The sequence below is a fragment of the Typopeltis vanoorti genome, chromosome 18 (assembly GCF_054136105.1).
Source record: "Typopeltis vanoorti isolate ZY-2024b chromosome 18, IOZ_Tvanoo_1.0, whole genome shotgun sequence".
Classification (NCBI taxonomy): Eukaryota; Metazoa; Arthropoda; class Arachnida; order Uropygi; family Thelyphonidae; genus Typopeltis; species Typopeltis vanoorti.
Genome location: NC_143566.1, coordinates 87821605 through 87842918, shown reverse-complemented (window position 1 = coordinate 87842918; position 21314 = coordinate 87821605). Strand labels below are relative to the sequence as shown.

The 21314-nt window shown below is 36.7% G+C and overlaps 1 protein-coding gene across 1 annotated transcript in view; it reads right to left on the bottom strand.

Moving 5' to 3' along the window:
- Positions 1-2591: 2591 nt before the first annotated feature.
- The window catches only part of LOC150096906 (uncharacterized), a 79908-nt gene continuing 61185 nt past the window's right edge, over positions 2592-21314 (bottom strand). Inside the window, exons 4-6 of the mRNA XM_090408450.1 lie at positions 17155-17273; positions 14508-15790; positions 2592-3575 (exon numbers count right to left, since the gene is read on the bottom strand). Of these exons, the coding sequence (XP_090264576.1) occupies positions 3489-3575; positions 14508-15790; positions 17155-17273 (1489 nt within the window). The 3' untranslated portion in view covers positions 2592-3488. The remainder of the gene's footprint in view (positions 3576-14507; positions 15791-17154; positions 17274-21314) is intronic.

Genomic DNA, 21314 nt, shown 5'->3' with positions numbered 1-21314 from the left:
TAAAATAAAAGTTTTATTCTAGCTGCTGAAAAACAGGTTTTGCAAACTAATGCAATTAAGACAAAAAATAATAATAGTAATAACAGAAATGTACTTTATGAGATCAGAAACAGTAGAACAGATGATCAGTGCCTGCAGAAAAATTGATCGATTACAAATACAGCAGTGGTCAAATAGTCAAGATAATTCACTGATATTTATGGAGGGGGGGGCGGGAAGCTTTCCTACTTCTAATAACTGATGGCAGCATAAAATCAAGACTGTATTGAAAAACGAAACAAAAAATTTTCGGGGATTTTATAATACACAGTGATCGAGTTTTAGACCACAGTAGATCGGACATTGCTGTAATCGAACATCGACGAGTTCGGATTATTGAATAATAATACAAGTAATATTACATTATCTGATGTTATAAAAGTAATCTGATGTTGTTATCGTTGGGTTCTGACATCGCAGCCCACCGATAACAAAATAAACAGCAAAGAACTTTTAAAAAACTACAACATATCGAGATTTGACAATGGAAATTCGTGGGTTGTGGCTAAAACAGATCAAGATCATCCCAATTATTATTGGTGCATTAGGTGCAATTTCAAAGCAACTATCAAACAAGAATTAAACATCGACATTTAAAGACATAATTTGCAAAAAAGGCATTACTAGGAACAATCCATGTTTTACGACTCACCCCTGACAGATTATAGATAGATAGATAGAATTTGAATTGAACTGTATCACCAGTTAGATTGTTGTGAATAATATCTGTTGTTTTAGATGTGTTTCGATTGTGTGAATAAATTAATAATAACAATAAAAACTGGGTATGGTCAAAACTTCACTGAACATACCCATATCATTTATTATGTTCACCTGAAAACTTCTTTTGCATCAGTCAAAAATAAAAGAAAAAATAAATAAATTTGACTGAAAGTATGAAATTTCGTAGCATGAATCCACTTCTGCTGTTCGACGAAACTAATCTAATAACCTCTAGCCCTCTCAATCCCCCCCCCCTCTCCCCACACTCTTCCTTTTTTTTTTTTTTTTTTTTTTTTTTTGAGGTGTACAGTAGCAACTCTTGAAGCAGGTCCAAGCAAAATCTGTGAAAAGCAAATCTATAATCGACTGACTTGATGACTTTCGGATGGCACTGCATAATACAAAACATGATTATTTTAATCATCGTCAAATGACTTGTATTTACCTCAGGTGTCGCACAGTACAAAACACGAATATGGGATTATATTTTCTTGCGAAATTTAATATTTTCTTTTAATATTGCATAGCAAAAAAGTATTGGAATGTTTAGATGTGCCCAATAAAGGCATCGCTAGAATGGGATCGCTGGTTGTTATTTATTATTATTATTTTTATTTTTTAAAATTTTTATTTTTGAAATTACTGTTAATTTAAACAATAACAATAATAATCATCATGTGTGTACTGCCTTCGTTGTCGCTCCAGTTAAATATTTGTATGACTAATCAAAAATTGTGTCAATCTCTCCAACAGGAACGTAATTCATTGATGATTAATTCCCTTACATTCAGTTGAAATATCCAATCATCAAAAAAATGAAGCGAATGAAACAGATAATCTTGTTTTTGAATATTTTCGCTGCAGAGCTAAAATGAATTTTAACATGCACAGACAGTTCAATTTCATATAACAATTTGACTTTCTTTCTTTTTTTTTTTTTTAATTTTAAGCTATAAGTTCTCTGTCAGGTTGTAAGAATTTTAAAAAATTTCACTGCTTACCACCGAATAGATCTTAAAACTGAACATATTAAATCCAATTAAACATATTTTTAATTGTTCATAAACGGCTTGAGTTTATCGATTTCAAATCGATGTTATTCTTTCGAAAATAATTGAATTATTTTACTTGTTTGTGAGCTTAGGTTAATCGCGCTGTTAAAATGTGCTATGAAAATAGATTTCTTTCTGTAATAAAAACTAGGAAGTGTCATAATACTCTGTTAAAATGAATAACTTTCAAAGTGCGATAAATCACTGTAACCAAAATCTCTTAGTTGATCGGATTCCCTCTAGCGGAAGTAATCAAATTACAAATTTGGACATAAATAAAAAGAAATAAATGTGTAATATTTTGAAGTTTTCTATTTCACTAATTATACATCTGCAAGTTCCCCAGAATAGAGATTAAAATAATTTCTCTTAAAGATACATCGACTTTTATTTAAGAAATGTGTAATTGTATGTTTAATTTAATGTATTGTGTAATACAGATTGCCATTTTTTACCTATGCAGTGAGCGCAAACGTGTCGCTGATTCCAATGTACGTGTCGTCTTCTTTTCGTGCACGACGTCTTTGCAGTGCAACTCTAGCAGCTTTGGTGAAACTTGGAAACTCACGTTAACAAATGTACCTGTATAGGCAGCAGACCAGAATCTATTTTTGTGAGTGTCTGGTAAAGTTCATTGTTTCCAGGAGGGAGAGAAGGGATCATTATGCTGTTGTTATTCAGTGATCTATGTGAATGGACTCTCTCTCTCTCTCTCTCTCTCTCTCTCTCTCTATCTCTCTCTCTCTCTCTCTGTCTCTTATAAAATTATTGCAACCATTTTAAGAAGAAAAGAATTTTATTTTCATTGGGATACAAAAAGTCGATGTACTGCAAATTTTTTGTTTAAAATCGACCTCTGCAGAAACGAGAGTAGTTAATTTTGAGTTCTTTAATGTGTGTGTGTGTGTGTGTGTGTGTGTGTGTGTGTGTGTGTGTGTGTGGTTCTTGAAACAGTAAACGTGCGAAAAAAATGGATGACTGTGCTTTTAGACGAGGCACTTGAATATAATCGGGTGAGTAGTATCAATAATTTGTCACTCTTCAACTCTGACTTTGCTTTAATTGTAGCCAAGAAACAAAAAAAAAAAAAAAAAACAGCAACCTCGCTTGTACAAAGGTCTTTTATTAGGAACACGCACACACTCACACTCACGCACACGAGTGGGGCGGTAATTCTCCCAACAATCCGCGCTCTAGTCAGTCCTAAGCCAGACACACACACACAAAAAAACAAACAAATAAACCAAGCAGCTCTGCTGGTGGCACAATGTAAGGCAGTCAAACAGAGTGATGCAGTCAGAGTGAGGTGGGACGGACCGTTCATTTCCAAATGACGGGACGGGCCCCTGGCTGAAAGTAGCATTCATTCACGTCAGGAACCCGGCCAGCCGGGGAATAATATCGCATGGTATAGGGTGGCGCGAGCTAAAACTGTCACCCTGACCCAGCAGCAGCTGCATTCGATATGCACGTGTATATATAGTAGCGTCCCGGTTTTTCTTCTTGCATGTTGTCCGGAGACGCCACCTGGTGGAACACGTTTCAGCCTTCAGAAGGTCGTCTGACCAGTTGGGTCCTTGGGACAAGAGTGGAGTGCTCGATGCAGGCACCGACGTGCAGTAAAGCTGGCTGCTCACCACCTGGACGTTGTCAGGAGTAGGTTGCACATCCGGGCTACGACAGGAGTTTAAAGAACATGATAGCCAGGCTGATGTTGATGAAGAGAACCAGCATCACTAGCTGTTGGCGGGAAAACCAGTCCTGAAAGGTTTAAAAAAAGTTACTTTTAGGATTCTGAAGACAGAACGAGCAAAGAGGAGGAGAGAAAAGGGTTTTCATTGCTAATCAATTTTCACAGGGATAACCATATACATTCATTAAAGTTACTTTCAGCAATTCGGAGTTTAATTTAATTTGAAGTTCGCTTCAACAAACTCTAAATTAACCTTACATTTAAATCAAAAATGGAGTTAAAATAAATGATCATTGAAACCAACCTACACTTTTAGTTTTAACTATAAATATTTTCATTATAGGAAGGGGAGGATTGATGACTGTTCTGTAATGAAAGGTTGTGTGTTTTTTTTTTATTTCCTTACTGTTTGAATTTTTTTTCTATGAAGGATTTTTGTGAAATTTCATGGACTAAAAAGGGTTTTGAAGTGTCCCAAGATATATGCCTGAAATGCTTCTTGCGCTTTAGATATGCTAGTCATAAATGCGTTGGTTCCGTTGATCATAAATTAAAAATGAATATATAAAGTAACATAATCACAGAAACAAGTCGATTGGAAGTACTCAAATGTTTGCTGAAAGCGAAATCGTGATTTTATTGCATATTTGAAGCAGTTAAAATTAATGTATTGGATAAAGTTTAAATAAAACTAATAACCAGGTAAGACAATTTAAGTTTAAAAAAAAGAAGACAAAAATACATCTTTGACTTCTTTTTTCAAATCATCACTCTCAAAGCGTTTTATTATTATTATTATAATTAATTATTATAATAATTTATTATTATTATTATAATTTATTATTATTATTATTCTTATTATTATTATTATTATTATTATTATTTAGTGGCGAAACGCAATGTCTTTCGTCAATGTAAACCGCTTTTATTTTACACAAGAAAATATTTTTTTTAAAAAAAAAAGAGAGTGAAAAAGTCACATTGTGGAAATGAGTCCTTGGACGGAAGACGCCACCAAATGATTGCCAGCAGTGTGTTAGCGTTTACATTAATATTTTTGCAGAGGAAGCCGCTGCTATCACTGCTCAGATTTCCCAAAGTACACGTTTTAAATTCCAAGTCGATGCTTCCTCTTGACGCCGTGCCAAGAATGTCCAGAAATGGCTGCGGTTCAACACTGACAGAATCTACTGGCCCAAACAAACGATGTCAGATTTAAATCCCACAGAGAATCTATCGTCTGTAGTAGATAAGAGATCAATGAAGTTACCAACCACAGAGTAAATTATACGAAATTTGATTAAGCAAAAGAGCCAAATGTAGAACTTGGTGTTTACTTCAATATCAAAGTGATATACTTCTGCAATATGTTACCAGAATTACCATATCTTATCTGGTTCAAAATATTCTTTCTTTATCTGTTTTTATTAAAATAAAGAGCCAAGAGGCTCCAGTTTGGCGATGCAAAAATTATAAAATTCAAGTGGAAATCCAGCATTAAGCCGAGTACAAAAACAATAGGAGGCTAATATAACGCCTCAGTAGCGCAATTGGAAGAACGACGGAACATTGCGCCCTTCGATTGGAAAAGGCCTGAGTTCGATTCTCGTCATGACGGGAGGAATCTTTATATGGACTTTTTCAATTGAAGGTGAGTTAGCAGATCTCATATGGAGGTAGCAGGGCTTTTTCTCCTGGAAACTCGGGTTTTTCATCCCGAATACAGAGAAATCGGCCCTTCAGAACACACGCAATTTACAGACAAAAGATACTTGTTGTTTGGTGGAGATGGGCGACAGATGACGCTGATGTAGTTGATTGGTAGTAGCGGTGGAGACCGAGAGTTGTACACTAAGCGTCCTCCCGCGATGAGTCTTCGGACTCCTTGGAGGTGTGGCGAATAATAATAATAAGCATATATGGACGCTTGGGCATAGCGATCACTAGGGCAATTCGTAAATGCCGGCGAGTGTATTCCCGTAAGCTCTCTGGTCAAATTTCATACGAAACGTTTATAGTTCGGCTTTGAAATAATGCTGGATTTAATATCCTCTTAATTTTTATAATTTCTTTATCTGTTTTTTGCTAAAGAAGTAGGAGTAAGAAATATATGCGATGTGCTCAAGTTTTAAATATTAAAGTTTAACACTTCCTCTTCTTCTTAACAGCTATTTTTCTGTCCACTGCTGGACGAAGGCCTCCTCCAGTTCTTTCTACCTTTCTCTGTTCTTGGCAATGGTTGACCAATTTTTCTCAACAAAATTTGAAACTTCATCATTCCACCTTCTTTTAGGACGTCCTCGGCCTCGTTTTCCTTCTTTTGGAATCCAGTTCGTTAGTATGGTGGTCCATCGCTCATCTTCTCTTCTGGATAGGTCAAGCTTATTTTCATTTTAGTCGCTTATGGTGAAAAATGATATCAGTGATGTGAGTCTGGCTTCTTATCCAGGTGTTTCGCTTCTTATCTTTTAATGTGATGCCTAGCATCGACCTCTCCATTTTTCTTTGAGTTGTTGTTAATTTATTTGCCAACGCTTTTGTTAGCGACCAAGTTTCGCAACCATATAAGATGACTGGAAGTATACACTGGTTAAATGTAAAGAGAGTGGGACATAATTGTTTTGAAAAATGCTATTCAATTTTCTGAATGCACTCTAGTTTGAATGCATTATAGTTCAACACTATAATGTAAAAATCTGTAAAAACTAATGACGTAGCTAGTCATTGTTTTTTCAAAATTTTTCTTTAAAACTTTTTTCCAGCTACCGTTTATTTTCAACACCGTAGTTACTGGAGTCTTAAAATGTTTTAGATAAAATATTACCTGTTTGATAAAAGTTCTAAGCTTGGTTCTAAGTTAAAAGTTCTAAGCTCTTAGAGTAAGATAATAACCTTATCTTACTCTAAGCCTACCCGTGGTACTTGATAATATAGATTTACAACATTTTGTGGCTAATATTATCATAAAAAAGCAAAAAAAAATCTATAAGCACCTGTCATTTTTTTCGACTATCATACTTTTCTCTTATTTGAAGCCACCATTCAGCCAAAAAGAAGACATCGACAACCAACAGAAGAGTCTCCTGTACAAACCATTTATGCACATTTTGGATAATTTAAACAGCCAATTTGCTATGCAGCAATCTGTCAAATGTATTTACAAATATATCGCAGTGTTTTTATCTTTCTCGTCAAATGAATATTTCTCACTTATAAAATATAACTACATTGCTGCAACAGACATTCCGTTAAAAGCTCTGCTGTCTTCCATGCCGCTCTCATTACCTAATCATAATTCCTAACCAACTGACTTTCTATGGTCTTATTCATCGGATCAGAAATGCAAAGTTACTAATTTCATGCATCTCTGTATTAGAACAACCATTCCATGTGATGTGACTCTGTTTTACCCTTCTGCCACTCTTTGGGCCATTGGCCATTGTTCGTTATTACACGACCAAAGATGATTGAGAATGTTAATTGTTCTGCAACTCAGTACAGGTGACGATGACCAGTTCAGTCGCACTGCTTTATTAACAGATTATAGAACTCTTCAAATACATTCAGCTCATCCATCCATCCATCCATCCATCCATCCCCTGAACTAATTCCCCACCTGGACTGGAAACACCATTTTCATAAATACCATATCGATGTAAAACACGATCTTATTTTTCGAAATTCATCACCATCTTCCAGCAAAGCCTCTTCATGACCAAGAACTTCCTCGAATTTCTTCTCGATTGCATTGCAAGTTTTTCTCATGCTGATATGATTTCTCTTTTCAACCATATTGTCACCCTTCTAACACACTTCAAACTCATCGTGCAATAAGAGTATCAATACCTGTACAGATAATGTTTAATTACGTCCCTTTACTCATTTCTCTCCCAACTTATTTGTTTTATACTTGGTACAATTCCCATCTTGCCCATTCCTTCAATCTCCTTGACTAAATCCAAAGTTTAATGCACTCTCTCATATTCTTTTAATATCATTCCATTACATTTATTCAAGGGGGTCTTCTAAGTTTCTTTCAACACCTTTTGTGCTATAATTCCATCCTCCCTTGCACATACTTGGCTACCCTCTGATAAAAAAAAAAAAAACTGCATGATCACCTCCAATCAGAGGCGAAATGACAATTCCATTCATATCACATTTTCTGTTCTTCCGTTCAATGCTATTTTCACGTCTTCCGTGGCCTATCTATGTTATAAGGACTTCTGTGAAACTCCATTTTCCGATGTGATGGCGAATTTCGTATTGATGGTAGATGTTGAGAAAAGTAATTCATGTCCTAGTGGTGTATCATCCCTCATGAAAAACCTGAATCTTCAGCTGTTTTCCTGCTAATGCAATGCACTGATTACTATAACTTGGAAGCTTTCCGAAACAGACTCATGTTTTGAACACGGCATACTCCATACAATATATTTCGAGATAAATCATATATGAGATGCGGACTGGAGTGGAGCGGAGTGGATTGCACAAAACCCCAGCGTTACTGTAACACACCCTTTGGTATTTTGATTGAAGCAAACAGCAGTGCATGAACACAGCGAAGGCAGAATGGTCCAGAATACACATTCGTTATCAGAGCGTAATGGAGACGAAGGGTAGACATGGATTTATAACTTAAGGAAAATTCCCTGAGTATGTGCAATGGAAGATTGTTCTTCGAATCCAAAATTAACGTGATATCAATACTCGTTTCAACATGGCGTGTTGACATATTAGTTCACTAAGTAGAAACCGAACATTTCTGGTTGCGAATTACAATTATGGTGTCATCGACTAGAAACAAAAACAGAACACGTCTTTCTATATAAAAATTAATGGCGTAAAATATTAAAAAAGTTACTTGGATGATATTCTAGCGATTTGTGTACATTGGTCTTTTCTCTTTTAAAACATTTGTAATCTCTACTTCCGTTAAAACTGTCCATCAGTTTCTTGATGGTGTCGTAATTCAACTAATCGCAAAGAAGTTCTTTTAGCACCATAAAATTGCCAAAAGATAAACTGTCTTTATGAATTGGGAAACATGAACGAAGATCAAAAAGAAGATGATTTGTATGTTCTAGTAGAACAATTATAAGTAATGACAGAACCATTACCTCTTATGTAGTGCTTGAAGTGCACTTCTTCTTAACGATGCTGAGAGGTTAATGACCGACTGCTACTGATTTCTAAAAAAAGATCACCATCTACTCTCATTGGGGAGTTGGCAAGACGTTGGAGTATTAATTTCATTTAATTTACACATTTATGAGCGCTTTACATGTAAGTAAATGTCAACACTGCTGTTGAACGTTCATGGCCTTCCAGTTCATCAGAAAGAGAGAGAGAGAGAGAGAGAGAGAGTCTGAAAGCAAACTTGAACTTAGTTCCGATTAGCCCTCCAGAGTTAATCGTAAAATGTCCGAGTACTGAATTTGTTTATTATTACAAGAATGGAGAAAATAATAAGCTCGAATTATAAACGAAAGCAACTTTATTTACATTTTACGCAGAGAGTTAATTATGCTATCGATTAGAAAACTATTAGAGGGGAAAAATGTTAACGACAAGATTAAAAGATGGATTTTCAGAAAGAAAATTTCAGTCAATGAGCAATCAGTAGCAAACTGTTAGAAATATGATGTTAGTTTAGCAGCTTTGGAAATTAATCGGTCCTTTGAAATGGCAACCACTTTTTGTAGTTCTCGGCTAGCATAGAGTTATCTGATACATGAAGACAAGTATGTGCTTTTTAATGCTTACGAAAGGTTTTAGTAAACCTATACTAAATCCATATCGTGGGTGAGTTAAATACTTTTTTCTAATTTTATTAATTTTTATTTTTTTATTATTTCGTGTTTTGATTTATTTCTCACATAGTCTAAAAACCATGCTCTGGAGACCAAGCATTCTTTCTATTTCAAGGTCCAATCCAGAAGCAGAAATTTTCCGTCCATCTTCCTTTGATGAAATAAAGTGTCCACTTCCAGATACTTCATCATCTGCAGGACCAGATGGATTTACTGAGGTCAAGTTTCGGGGATTCCTTCTTAATTGATCTATTTCTGCTTACCAAATGTCGACTATCGTAGCTTCGCCAGTCAAGAACAGTGTTCATTCCGAAAAAGGAAGATGCATCTGTATCCTTTGACTACCATCTAATTACAATTGCTCCTGTTCGTAAAGTGTTAGTTAAACGTCTACAGTCATACATCCAACATGATTTTAAGCAGAGAACCTGCCAACCTCGACCTCTGTTTATGGTGTCCCTAGACCTTCAAAAGGTATTTGACTGTCTCCTTTACTTCGAACTCTGTCTATTGTAGGATGTCCGGAAACTTTTCACCTGCATATCAGATATTTACTCTGCAAATTCCCTTACTATCATCCTTGGCTCCAAATCGACGTCCATCGCAGTCCTTAGGAGTACGAGTCTCTCTCTCTCCCTCCCTCCCTCTCTTATTTTCTTCAGTTGTGCCACTATTGACGACTTTCTTTGCTCTCTTCCAAGCCATAATATTGTAAGGCTTGTAAGATCTTCTCATCCAAGCAGTAGACTTCTTTCAAGTTCGAAGCCTAAATATCAATGTGACAAAGTCAAATTCGCTTTCTCCTATCCCTCAGGTAGAAACGAGAAATTGAAGGTAGAACTTTGAATTTTCTTTATGTCTTTGCATTCGATCTCGGTTCTGGAGGAGTGTAGAAACCTTGGTGTTCTCTTCTCTCCATAAAGCCCCAGTTAAATCTCAACAATGCCTCTTCAATCTGAGATATTTCCTTCTTCCTAGACGCTATCATAGGTCAGTCCTAGGTAAAGTCTCTTTCTCTCTCAGTACTATCCCGGATGGATGTAACATTTCTCTCGGCGATCCGTCCGTGGTTGCGTCTTCCTCACGATGTGCCTCTAGAATTTTTTCCATATCACTGTAAGCCGCGACATTACAACCAGACTATAGAAGTTCTCCCTCTCTACTTCAGAAATATGTCTTGCTACCTCTAGGACTTCATGTATTAAGGAGAATTATCGACGTGCCTCTGGATTACGACTGCCTCAGCTGAATAAAAGACAACATAGCCTTTAATTTTGCACCATTCGGTAGATGGAACTGCATTACAAGAATCTAAAACCCGTTCCCTCTCAGCATCAATGCAATGAATCAATATTCTACCGACTCGAGCTCGTGCAGCTCGGGTAAGAAGTGATGACAAATAATACAGAGCAGGCTGTCAGAGTACAGAAACTTACTCATGTTGCTCAATGCTGTTATCGTGCACATAGAGTAAACACGATGTAACAATGAGGATTATTGAGAACAGGTTGATAAATAACAGCGGTACAACTCCATTATAGGACTAACATTGGATTAGGGAAGCCTGACCTTGTAGTGAAGAGAGGAGATAAGTTAGTCGTTATTGACGTACAAGTTATGGGTTCTAGGCAACCACTCACTACCTTCCATTATGTGAAATCTGTCTACAAGGCTGAAAACCAAAATTGGACTGCTATTTCAGGAAGAACACCACAACGTATCAATTTTTTCCTATGGAACTGCATCCTTCAAAGATGTCTTGCAGGACACACTAGCAGCATGGAAGACCTAAAAGAATGACTTCTTGAATCCCTAGGTCTGGAGTCGGATAACACAGAATACTGTTGAGGGCTTAGTCCTCTTCACGTTCTATATATGGGACCATAGTGTGTAGTACTGTTTTCAGTGCGAAGTTAGAAAAATTAAAATAAGATAAAATCAGGTCTCTAATAAGCAGGCGATGGTCGCAAGCCAGGGAATGATGCTATCACTCCCCTAAAGACAATGACAAACATTCATTGTCTTTAGGGGAGGGATAACATTAGAGGAGTGATAACAAGAGGTTTGAACCCGGAGCGCATTGGTTGAAGAGTGGATATGCTAACCACTTGGTCAAACAGGACAGCAAATTAGGCTTTTTACTTATTATAATAAATTTGCACTATTGGACATACTACCTCTTTTTTTATTGGTAATCCCATACAAATATATGTTCATTGTATATCACCGTGAAATAGCAGCACATTGAAAAGAGGAAAGAGATCTTTTCGAATATTTCGAGAAATAAAGTGGTTTTAAAAAATATAACATTTCAGTAACAGTCAGACTCTATTTGAGAAGCATGCGCTAGGCTGCCCGAAGATAGACTTAAGTTCAAAGTGCCAATTGGAGGAACTTTCTTTAAGCCTTTCTTCCACCGGTTCTCGAGTTAGTCGATCTCTGGCACGAATAAATTGGTTTTTTCTTCCGGAAACTCGGGTTTTTCATCCACTAAACTCATGAAAATTATTTCAAACAATAGCATATCCCGTCAAACATATTGCATAATCATTTAGCACAGCAGTGTAAGAGATGGCAGCACTTGTTATCGTCTCTTCATCGGTTGCCGCTTATATTTAGTGATAGTCATGAGCCAAGCATCGCTGATTGGCTTTGGTGGAGAGTGAACTGTCCACTCAGTCTCCAAAAGCTAGATGGAGTTAAACGACCTCGCCTACTCCCTATAAGGGAATAAAAGGAATGATGGAAATTTATCTATTGATCAACTAATACTGCCTTTTATAAATAAAAACTACTCGTACTTCCGGAATCTTTTTTTTAATTCAATATAAATAAAGTTCTCATTTTGTTTCTTAAATTTCAGGCTCCATATTTGAATTTTTTTTATATATATATATAAAAAGTTTCTCTTGCGTTACATAAAGTTTTAAACCTAAATTCAAACCCTTTTTGCTACGAATTTTCAATATTAGAAAAAAAAAATTAAGTACTTTTTAATATGATTTTGAGAAAAACAAATGTCCAATACTGTAAGCGGCCATTTTTGTTCATCTTTCTTTGTCTGCTTGCTGTGACCTATACAGATCCGTAATAGTGAAGAACTATTACGGATCTGTATAACTCGTGCTCCATCTAGTGTTAAAAAACCTGTTCTACTGTCGATTTCACATATTACTGTTATTTTCCTCTAATTAACTTTTACGAATTCCTCTTACCCTCTTCCTTTTTGTGAATTTTTATTTGATGAAGTTATTTCTATTTAACTATATGACGTTGAGCAGAATGATTCTTTTTTATTATTTAGAGTTTAAAAAGTCTTAAATAAAACTTTAATTACAATTTCATATAACTAACTAACAATTGATAACAATGATGATGAAATTTCAGAAAAGCAGTTTCTCAGATTTGACGTAATCGAAAATTAACGTTTCTATTAAGACAGCTTATGCAGTAAAGGGACTTAGCTTTTTCCCGTTAGATTCTAAGATACAAAGGGACGCATGTTCGGCCAATCCTGATAGTTCTTGTTTATGATAACCGATGTGTTTTTGGTGCTCTTCGGTATGAGACAATGATCGTCTGGTTTGACCCCAGTAAGACAGGCCACAAAAACAACGGGATATGGATCTGATAAAGACCAGCACAAGAGAAATAAATATAACTTTTTTTTAGAGAAATTACGAAGGACGCAATTTCAAGAGGGAGAAAATGCAACTTTGAGATTGACGTAACCTGAAGAAGATAATATGTACATATGCAGCAGAGACGCTTGCAAAAAAGTACAAAAATTACACAAGATTTAAAAAAAAAAATAGAAGTTGTACAATATTTTCAAAATTAATAAAAACTCAAATGAAAGAATATGGCCAGTAAACGATTGAATCCAAAAAAAAGAAAAGTACGGATAAAATCATTAAATCATTTGAAAGAATGCAGGATAAACGATAGCAAAATCATCATCATCATCATCATCATAATAATAATAATAATAAAGAACTGGATTCCAAATGGAAACAGAAGCAGAGGAAGACGAGTGCAAAGATGGAGGGATGTCTTAAATTGCCAGCATATATATAACCGATGTAGAGACGTGCTAAAAACCGTAACAGCTTGACTCAATGATTTGACTATCTTCTTCTGGGAATGAAATGTTTCCATTTTCTGATATTTTTTTATTCTTTTGAGTCCAGTGAATTTCTGCGTAAACCTATAAGTGGTCAATTTTTAATGTGATTTCTCCTTACAAAAACTTACCAGTCTGGTTGAATGAATGGATAGCATCTCTCCTTGGTCAACAAGATTTGAAATTTTGTAAATTTGTCATACAAGTTTGCTTTGATGCTGTCTACAAAGGAACTGAATTTGACCAAAGCACTAGAATTTGACCTTACAAACACGGAAGAAATCGATTTCACGTTCACAATCAGCGAAACTACCTTCGTAGACTACAAAGTTCTGCAATCACTCTAATTACTGTCGCACTTATTATATGTGAGGCATTGAACCGACACGCATGGGAAGAGATGGTTCTTGTTTGCCCGCCAGTGAATAATGGGCCGAATTCGCTCTGTCGTGATCGTGCCATTATGGGAAACCAGGGAGAAGAGTTCGAAGCCAGCATGCTCTTCTCGCTTAAAGCATAAAACACAATTGAGGGGAGAGGTTAACTTGCGACCCAAGAGCCGTCACTCTTTCCACGCCGAGCTTGATACTTCACCTGAAGAAGCTACTGGCGAAAGAGTGAGTGCACAATGAGGACTTGCTATTCATATCTTTTTATATGATCAGTCACTTCAAGAGGAACGTGTGGCTTCCTAACTTAACGTATCCCACCTGAGTCAGATTCTTCCTGCTTTCTGGTCTTACTTTGTCGAACGAAACGAGCACACATCGTTCTTATTCAGAGTCTGGCTTGCGACTGAAGGTGGAAATTAGCACATGAACTGCCTACGCATGCGCAGCGTGAAGAACTTTCTAAATCACCTTCGTGTTTCCACAAATACCTGCATGATTTTGCTGAGATGTTTCCCAGAGAATTCTTCGCAGTTAACTTTTCTTCGCGCTCAGATTTTTGGAGTGTTTAAGGGATGGGGGAAGGAAGAAAGGGTGAATAGAGAGAGAGAGAGAGAGAGAGAGAGAGAGAGAGAGAGAGAGTGTGTGTGTGTGTAAAAACAGAAATGTTCTCACCTTCACATCTGGGTTGACGAGGTACAAGAGTGGGTTGGCCCGCAGTTTCTCCGCTTCCACCTGCTGCTTTCTCACTTCTTCTCTCCTCTGGGAGCTAAGGACCGCCACCTCCTCCCTGGGCATCACCTTCGCCTTAGGAATGGCGTCCTGGATGTTCGGCAAACTCTTTTTCCTCTTCGTGGTGACCGCTTCGGCGACGTGCAGTTGTCCAGGAGGCTTCCTCCTGCTCGGTGGATTCACGTACAAAGACGCGGTTCTCTGGAAGCTGAGGCTGTCCGCCACGGACTCCGTGAACACACTTTCGGCCCTTTCTGACCCCTCCGATTCCAGAGAGTGGGGATTGCCCGTGCTGACTGTCGGACTCGTCCGACCTTCCTCACTGTCACTAGGGGGCGCATAGCTCATCAGTCCGGAGCGGTCGGGGAAGCTGTCTGCGTATATCACAGAGGGAACATTGGAGCGTCGATTGGACCTGGTCGGGGACGCATCTTCATTGTCCATGCTTTCTGACACTCCCGAGTCAGGTGTGGCGTCTGGCCCGTAGCCCGACCTCGGAGGTTGGAATGGCGACACACCGGGCATGGGACTCATCTCCCTGCTCGACATCCGAGGGGGGGACGGAATTCGACGGCCGCCCTTGATCACCACGCGGGGTTTCATCTCTCGGTAGTGGTCGAAGTGGTCGTTCATGGCTTGTTGGAACGAGTAGCGTCCGTCCCCAGGCATGCGGATACTCGGGTTGCGTTGATGCATCTGCTGTTGTAGTTGGGGTTGTTGAAGTTGCTGCTGTTGCAGTAGAAGAAGGGACTGTTGTTGCAGTTGTTGCTGCTGTTGTTGGTGCTGCTGCTGAAATTGTTGCTGTTGTTGCTGTAACTGGGTTTGCTGTTGTAGTTGCTGTGGTTGTTGTTGTTGTTGTTGTAGCATTTGTGGCTGTCGGAATGATGGCTGCCGAACCGGGGCGTGCAGTCCAGAATCCGCCCATCCTTGATCTTGTTTAGCGAGATTCGATGCACCTAAGTAGGTGTTCGTCTGCTGAGTATGCGGCATTTCTTTCGAGTACGGTGGGTTCTGTCGGAGGTTGGTGTTCACATACCTGTCGTTCGGCACAGTCACATGTGTTTGCATCTCCATTTTACGGTGGTCGGTGGCATTCGCAAGATTTTCTCTGGATACAGAAATCACCTTCCTTTCTGGCGTTAAGAAGGGGGCTCGCCCCTGAGGTGTTGTTGTCTGCCTATCCATGGACAGTCGGTCCGTGATTTTTTGCCTTAGTAAGTCCGCACCTGCAAAATAAATTTTGAAAAAAACGTCAGTAAAGGGTGAACACACACACACACACACACACACACACGCACGCACGCACGCACGCACACTCACAGTTAGAGTGAGAATGTTCTATGCACAGATCTGTACGCGTTGATATTTTTTTGAGGCATTTTAAAGTGAAGGGGATTAGTTGGTGTCGCATGAAGTGTAGGTTTTTCCTCCCATTACTTTTCGGAGTAAAACTCTGCCTATAAATGTAAACACCTAATATACATGAAAATTCTGCAGTATACCTCTGTATATTTCAACGTATTTCGCATTAAGCAATGCGTATAAATAATATGTATCGTTTAACCACCATAGTGCCCTTGGTGTGTGTATATATTGTACTTCCATAATTACATCGATGCGAAATGTCCATTGAAGTCAATATAACATTGAAGTCAGTATATTTCGAAGTATATGTATATATACTTTGAAATATACATACACACTGTAAGAACAGTGTATACGTGTTTGGATAAAATATCAAAATTATGGTAAAATTTTCAAAAAAAAATTAAACATGAAAAAATATTGTTTATTATCGATAAAATTATAGACTTTAGTATAATTCAAAATTACTTAAAAATAAAATCCATTCCTTTAATTGTAATTAAAGGAATGGATTTACAATTTTTGGACATTGCAATTAAACTCTTTAATTGTAGTGTCCAAATATTTAAAGAGACGGAGTAAACACGATAAGCACTACGAACACTCTACTACTGGCGCAAACTGAATATAAACAACAGTGGAACTGCGCGACGGACAGTGCCGCATTACGCTAATAGCTCGCATCTCACTATGACGTGCATATGTTTGCGCGCATAGCAATATGACACTGTGGTAAACACGGTGCTGCTAACGTCCTTCGCCTTCCTAAGTGCTACAAGATGGATTTTTATGATTTTTTATACAAAATAAGAGAATTGTATAGGATTGTTGATGATAAAATTAAATATTACAAGCAAATATAAATAAATTGATAAATATATTTATATATCGAGAAAAATTGGGGTTGCTGCAGTTCCGCAGTGCCGCTGTCCCCGGATATTACAGAAATAATACGGTTACGAAGCGTATATTTTTGAAATATTTCATTCGTGTAGCTGCTTGGGGGTGGTTAGTACAAGGGATTGAGATTTAAGTGTTGAATCACACTGTCTCTTACAAATGGAAATCGGTCCCATAGTCAATGCACTATGTGTAAGTCTCCGTGCTTATTATTATTATTAGTCTTGCAACAACACCAGACTTCTCACTGGTTATGGGAATCACTTAACGTTCTTTGTATGTAATATTTCTATTGTATTAATCCTCGTTCTCTGCAACGACTTACCTGGGACTTGAAGTTCGGGCGCAAATTGCTTTGCCACGAGTCGGGCAATCTCTGAATCTTCTCCCGCGTGCATGGCGGCGATATCTCCTTGCTCGGCTTTTCCTCGAGCAGTTGCCGTCCTAAAAGCAAATAAATAAGAACAAGAAGCAGAAAAATAAGAAAAAAGTAAATCCTTAGTTAATTGGTTAATGTTATACATTAACTAGAATGAGCTCTTTACAATATATTATTGTATAGTCTTTCATGGGATTTGAAGTAGCATGTACATGCGTGCGTGAATGCGTGTGTGTGTGTGTGTGTGTGAGAGAAAGATATATAACACAGTTGATTTCATCAAAAACACAAGCCTTGATTTTTTTTTTAATTTGTTTATTTCTTCCAATATGAATCCTGCGTTTCTGTTGCTTGCTTCTACTATTGAACACGTATGACCTTTCAATCCGACGTCAGCACTTGAAGACGTCTTGTTCCTCAGAACCAGGGCCGAGCCGTGCCGTTGTGCACCACACAAGGGCGCTTTAAGATAGGGGCGCCATTTCACCACGGGAAATAATAAAAAAAAAAATTTCTTATTCTTGAATTATATCGCTTGAAGTGAAACGTTATCAATATTACCACAGATTTTATTTCACAGAGTAAGCATCGACTCAGCGAAAATTTTATAAATATGCTCGATTGTTTATTATATTTTTAGTGGAAATTGTTAGTTTAAGACAGACCGTGAATTCATTCTTACGCTGCGCTTTGCCCAGTACCGTCAACAGGATGTAGAATAGGGGCAGCCTGCCTCACGGCTCTGCTTAATAAGGGCGCGCTCTCGTTCAGCCGTATTACGGCAACAAGATATTTTACAAAGATACAGAATTTAGTTTACCAAATAAAAAAGGCGCCATTTCCTATTGACAGTTAAATATGTGCTTATTATATTTTATTAATAAAAAATATAGTCATACATACTAAAACTAAACATTTTAGAACTGGGAATATAAACACTAACTAATGAATCACATCTTCCCTCCAACAGAAACTGCTATATACAGCAGGTGCAACATATGGTTTTGCTTGACACTACCCCCCCCCTCCCCGTCACGAACGTGCTAAAACTAAGAAATATATAGTGAATGCATTTCAGACATTATGGAAATCGGTTTAAGAGAATTAGCATTTCAATTCAATTGTCAGCTTGTTTTGTTTGGGTCGCGCGATCTTTTGTTAATACCGCACCAATCATATGCACTTCTTAATAGTGGCTTTTTCTCTATTATACTGGCCTACAATCGCGCACATCTTTCACTTCTCATTAGTAATTTGTCAAGGATTGTTCATTACGTATCTCAAGTCTTAAATTACTGGTAATTTTTACTTGATATAATGGGAAAGAAGATAACTCCATTTGGGTAGATAACTTTGATTGCACACAAGGAAACCGCTCTTGAGGATAGAAGAAGTGATGAAGAATAGAAGCTTCTTGGTAAGTCATACCCATTTTCAGTGGGTTTTTTTTTTTCTGAAAACTTTAGTTTCCGAAAATCGCCGCATATATCTCGCAGCACGATTTATTAGTTTTAATTTTGGGAAAAAAGTGCGAGTTATAGTCGAGTAAATACGGTATTTTTTTTTAGCTTCAAATTGCAAAGTATGGATCATTGGTTAATGATCCATACTTTTTATTTATAAATTTATAAAACGCACGAAAGAGAGCAATATAGCAGATATAGAAATGGCAATTTCGCTCCTCTCATTTTTTGTTTAAATGTACATCTAAATTCAAATAAAACAGACATTTACAATGAAATATATTTTTATTTATTTATTTATTTATTTATTTATTTATTATTATTATTATTATTATTATTTGGTAATACCCTTATTTTTTTAAATACCCTTATTTAAAAAAATAAGGGTATTTTTTTCTGTCGCTTTTCTTCTGTGGGACATTGCATGGATATTGTCTTGGTGTGCAGGTTTAGAGCGGTGAAGTAATGGTCTGCTACTTTGCACTTTATGACTGATGCAGTGTAACTGTTTGGAGGTGCTCGGACGTTTATACGATCTAGACAGGAGGCAGTGATAGTATTTCCGAATATTTCGTCTCTAGTACATGATGTTATTGTTGGTATTAGATTGTTCATGGATAGCGTGTCTAGGTATTGTACAGGGTTGTTCTGGTTTTCGTTTGCAATATTTATGTTTATGTCGCCAATTATCATTAGGTATTCGGTTGAGCATATTTCTTGGCTTGAAATCCAGCAATTGAGTTCGTACAAGAATTTTATCATGTTTAGGTTTGGTGGCCTGTAAATAGCACTTAGTATTATGCTGTCTATTGGTGGTATTAGTGATTTCGAGGCAAAGGGTTTCAGCATGCTCAAACTGATAGGCCGTTTCTTTTGCTATTAATTTTTTTTTGATAAATATTAATATTCCACCCCTCTTTTTGTTTGACGGCATGATCTATGTTGTTGGAAGCCTGGAATTTGGTAAGTAGTCGCTTGCTTCGTCATTAGTTATGGATACTTCTGTAAGAATCAATATATATCAATAATATCAGTGTAATTCCTCAGATAAGCCTGTAACAATAACCAATGTTTTCGGATGCTTATGATGTTAATATGCAAGAGTGAGAGACCTCTCGCTTGTACTGTGTGTTGTTTCCATGCGTCAAGGGATTCGAAAGTACAATTACTGATGTATTCTGGTGTAATTACATCTATCTGATGGTTCACATTCATTTTTGTTGTGTTGAGATCTTCTTATTGAACTAAGTTGGAGTCTTTTGTTTCACTCTGGCAACCTGTCTATATCTTCCGAGCTTTTTATTTGTATAGACTTTGAAGTCTGTGACTTTCTCAAGAATATTTTACCGTCTTTGATCCATAAAAATTGATACTTTTTTTCTGTTTTTACTTTTCTTGCTTGGTTCCAAAGATTCTGATTGAAAGGTGTTAAATACTCAGATAGAAAGATTGGCGTATTGTCTTGCGATGCATTTAAATCCTTGACTACTGGTTTTTTCAGTCTGCTGGCTTTTATGAGATTGTCTCTTGTAGCCTTGCTTGTCCATAAGAAGTGCATATTTGTATAGACGAAATAGCGTCTATCCAAATATGCACTTCTTGCATTTTTTTCTTGCATGATTATAATCAGGTGAGGGACTCAGCTGATTATAAACATATTAATCAGCTGAGGGACCGTAGCTAAAAATCCCGTATATATGCGGGATAGACTATCGGCGCATCAGGCTGACGCGGCTCGAATTAAATTAATAAACATAGGTTATTTATGAGTCATAAATCTCTTTAGATGATCTTTGTTTACACATACTGCAATTGGCCCTTTCTTTATACTTTTTTTGGTGTATTTTTGCACCATTTCATTTTGTGCGTTACAGTAATTACAGTAACAGTGTTGCTGTTCAGTTGCCTTTTGTTTTATAAATATATTTATTGTTATTTAGTAAATTTTTTGTGAATTTGGATTATTATTCACGTAAAGTAAGTACATTTATTATATTTTTGCTAAGTTTGAAAATCAGTTAAATTGTTTCATTTTAGTTAATCATCTTATTTTGAAATACAAAAGATTTTTATGTTATGTTGGGTAGGCGTCTAGAAAATAAATAATTTTCAATAAGAGATTTATTTATATATTTGTTCTTGTTATGGTCGGAAGACATTAGAGTTGGGGTTCCGTTTACTAATTTCTTTAATAAATAATTTTATATTCTAGAAATTTCTTAATTATTAAACAGTTACCAGAATGTAAAAAATATTAAATAAATATCACTGAGAAATCAATCAGTGGCTAATATCTCTACATGTTAATTTTCAAAAAATATCTAAAATGTAAGCATATTTATTATTCAAAACATCTGAAAAATCAAATTCTGTAATAAAAAAAAATAGTCAATCTTGGGCCATTCACCTTAAAAATAATAGTCGATTAAGGGGTTAAAAAATAAGTTTAAGGGAAAATTTCAGAAATTATTATTTATTTTGGTGGAGACAACTTTTAACGCTCTTCTTATTTTAAAGTCTAACCAAGTGTGTTAACCCCTAGATGTCGGAAAAAAAGCCAAAGAAGTTATCTGGTACACAAAACAGGAAAAGACAATTGCAACGAGTACAACTGGAACATAAATTGGCTGGGGATCGCTGAAT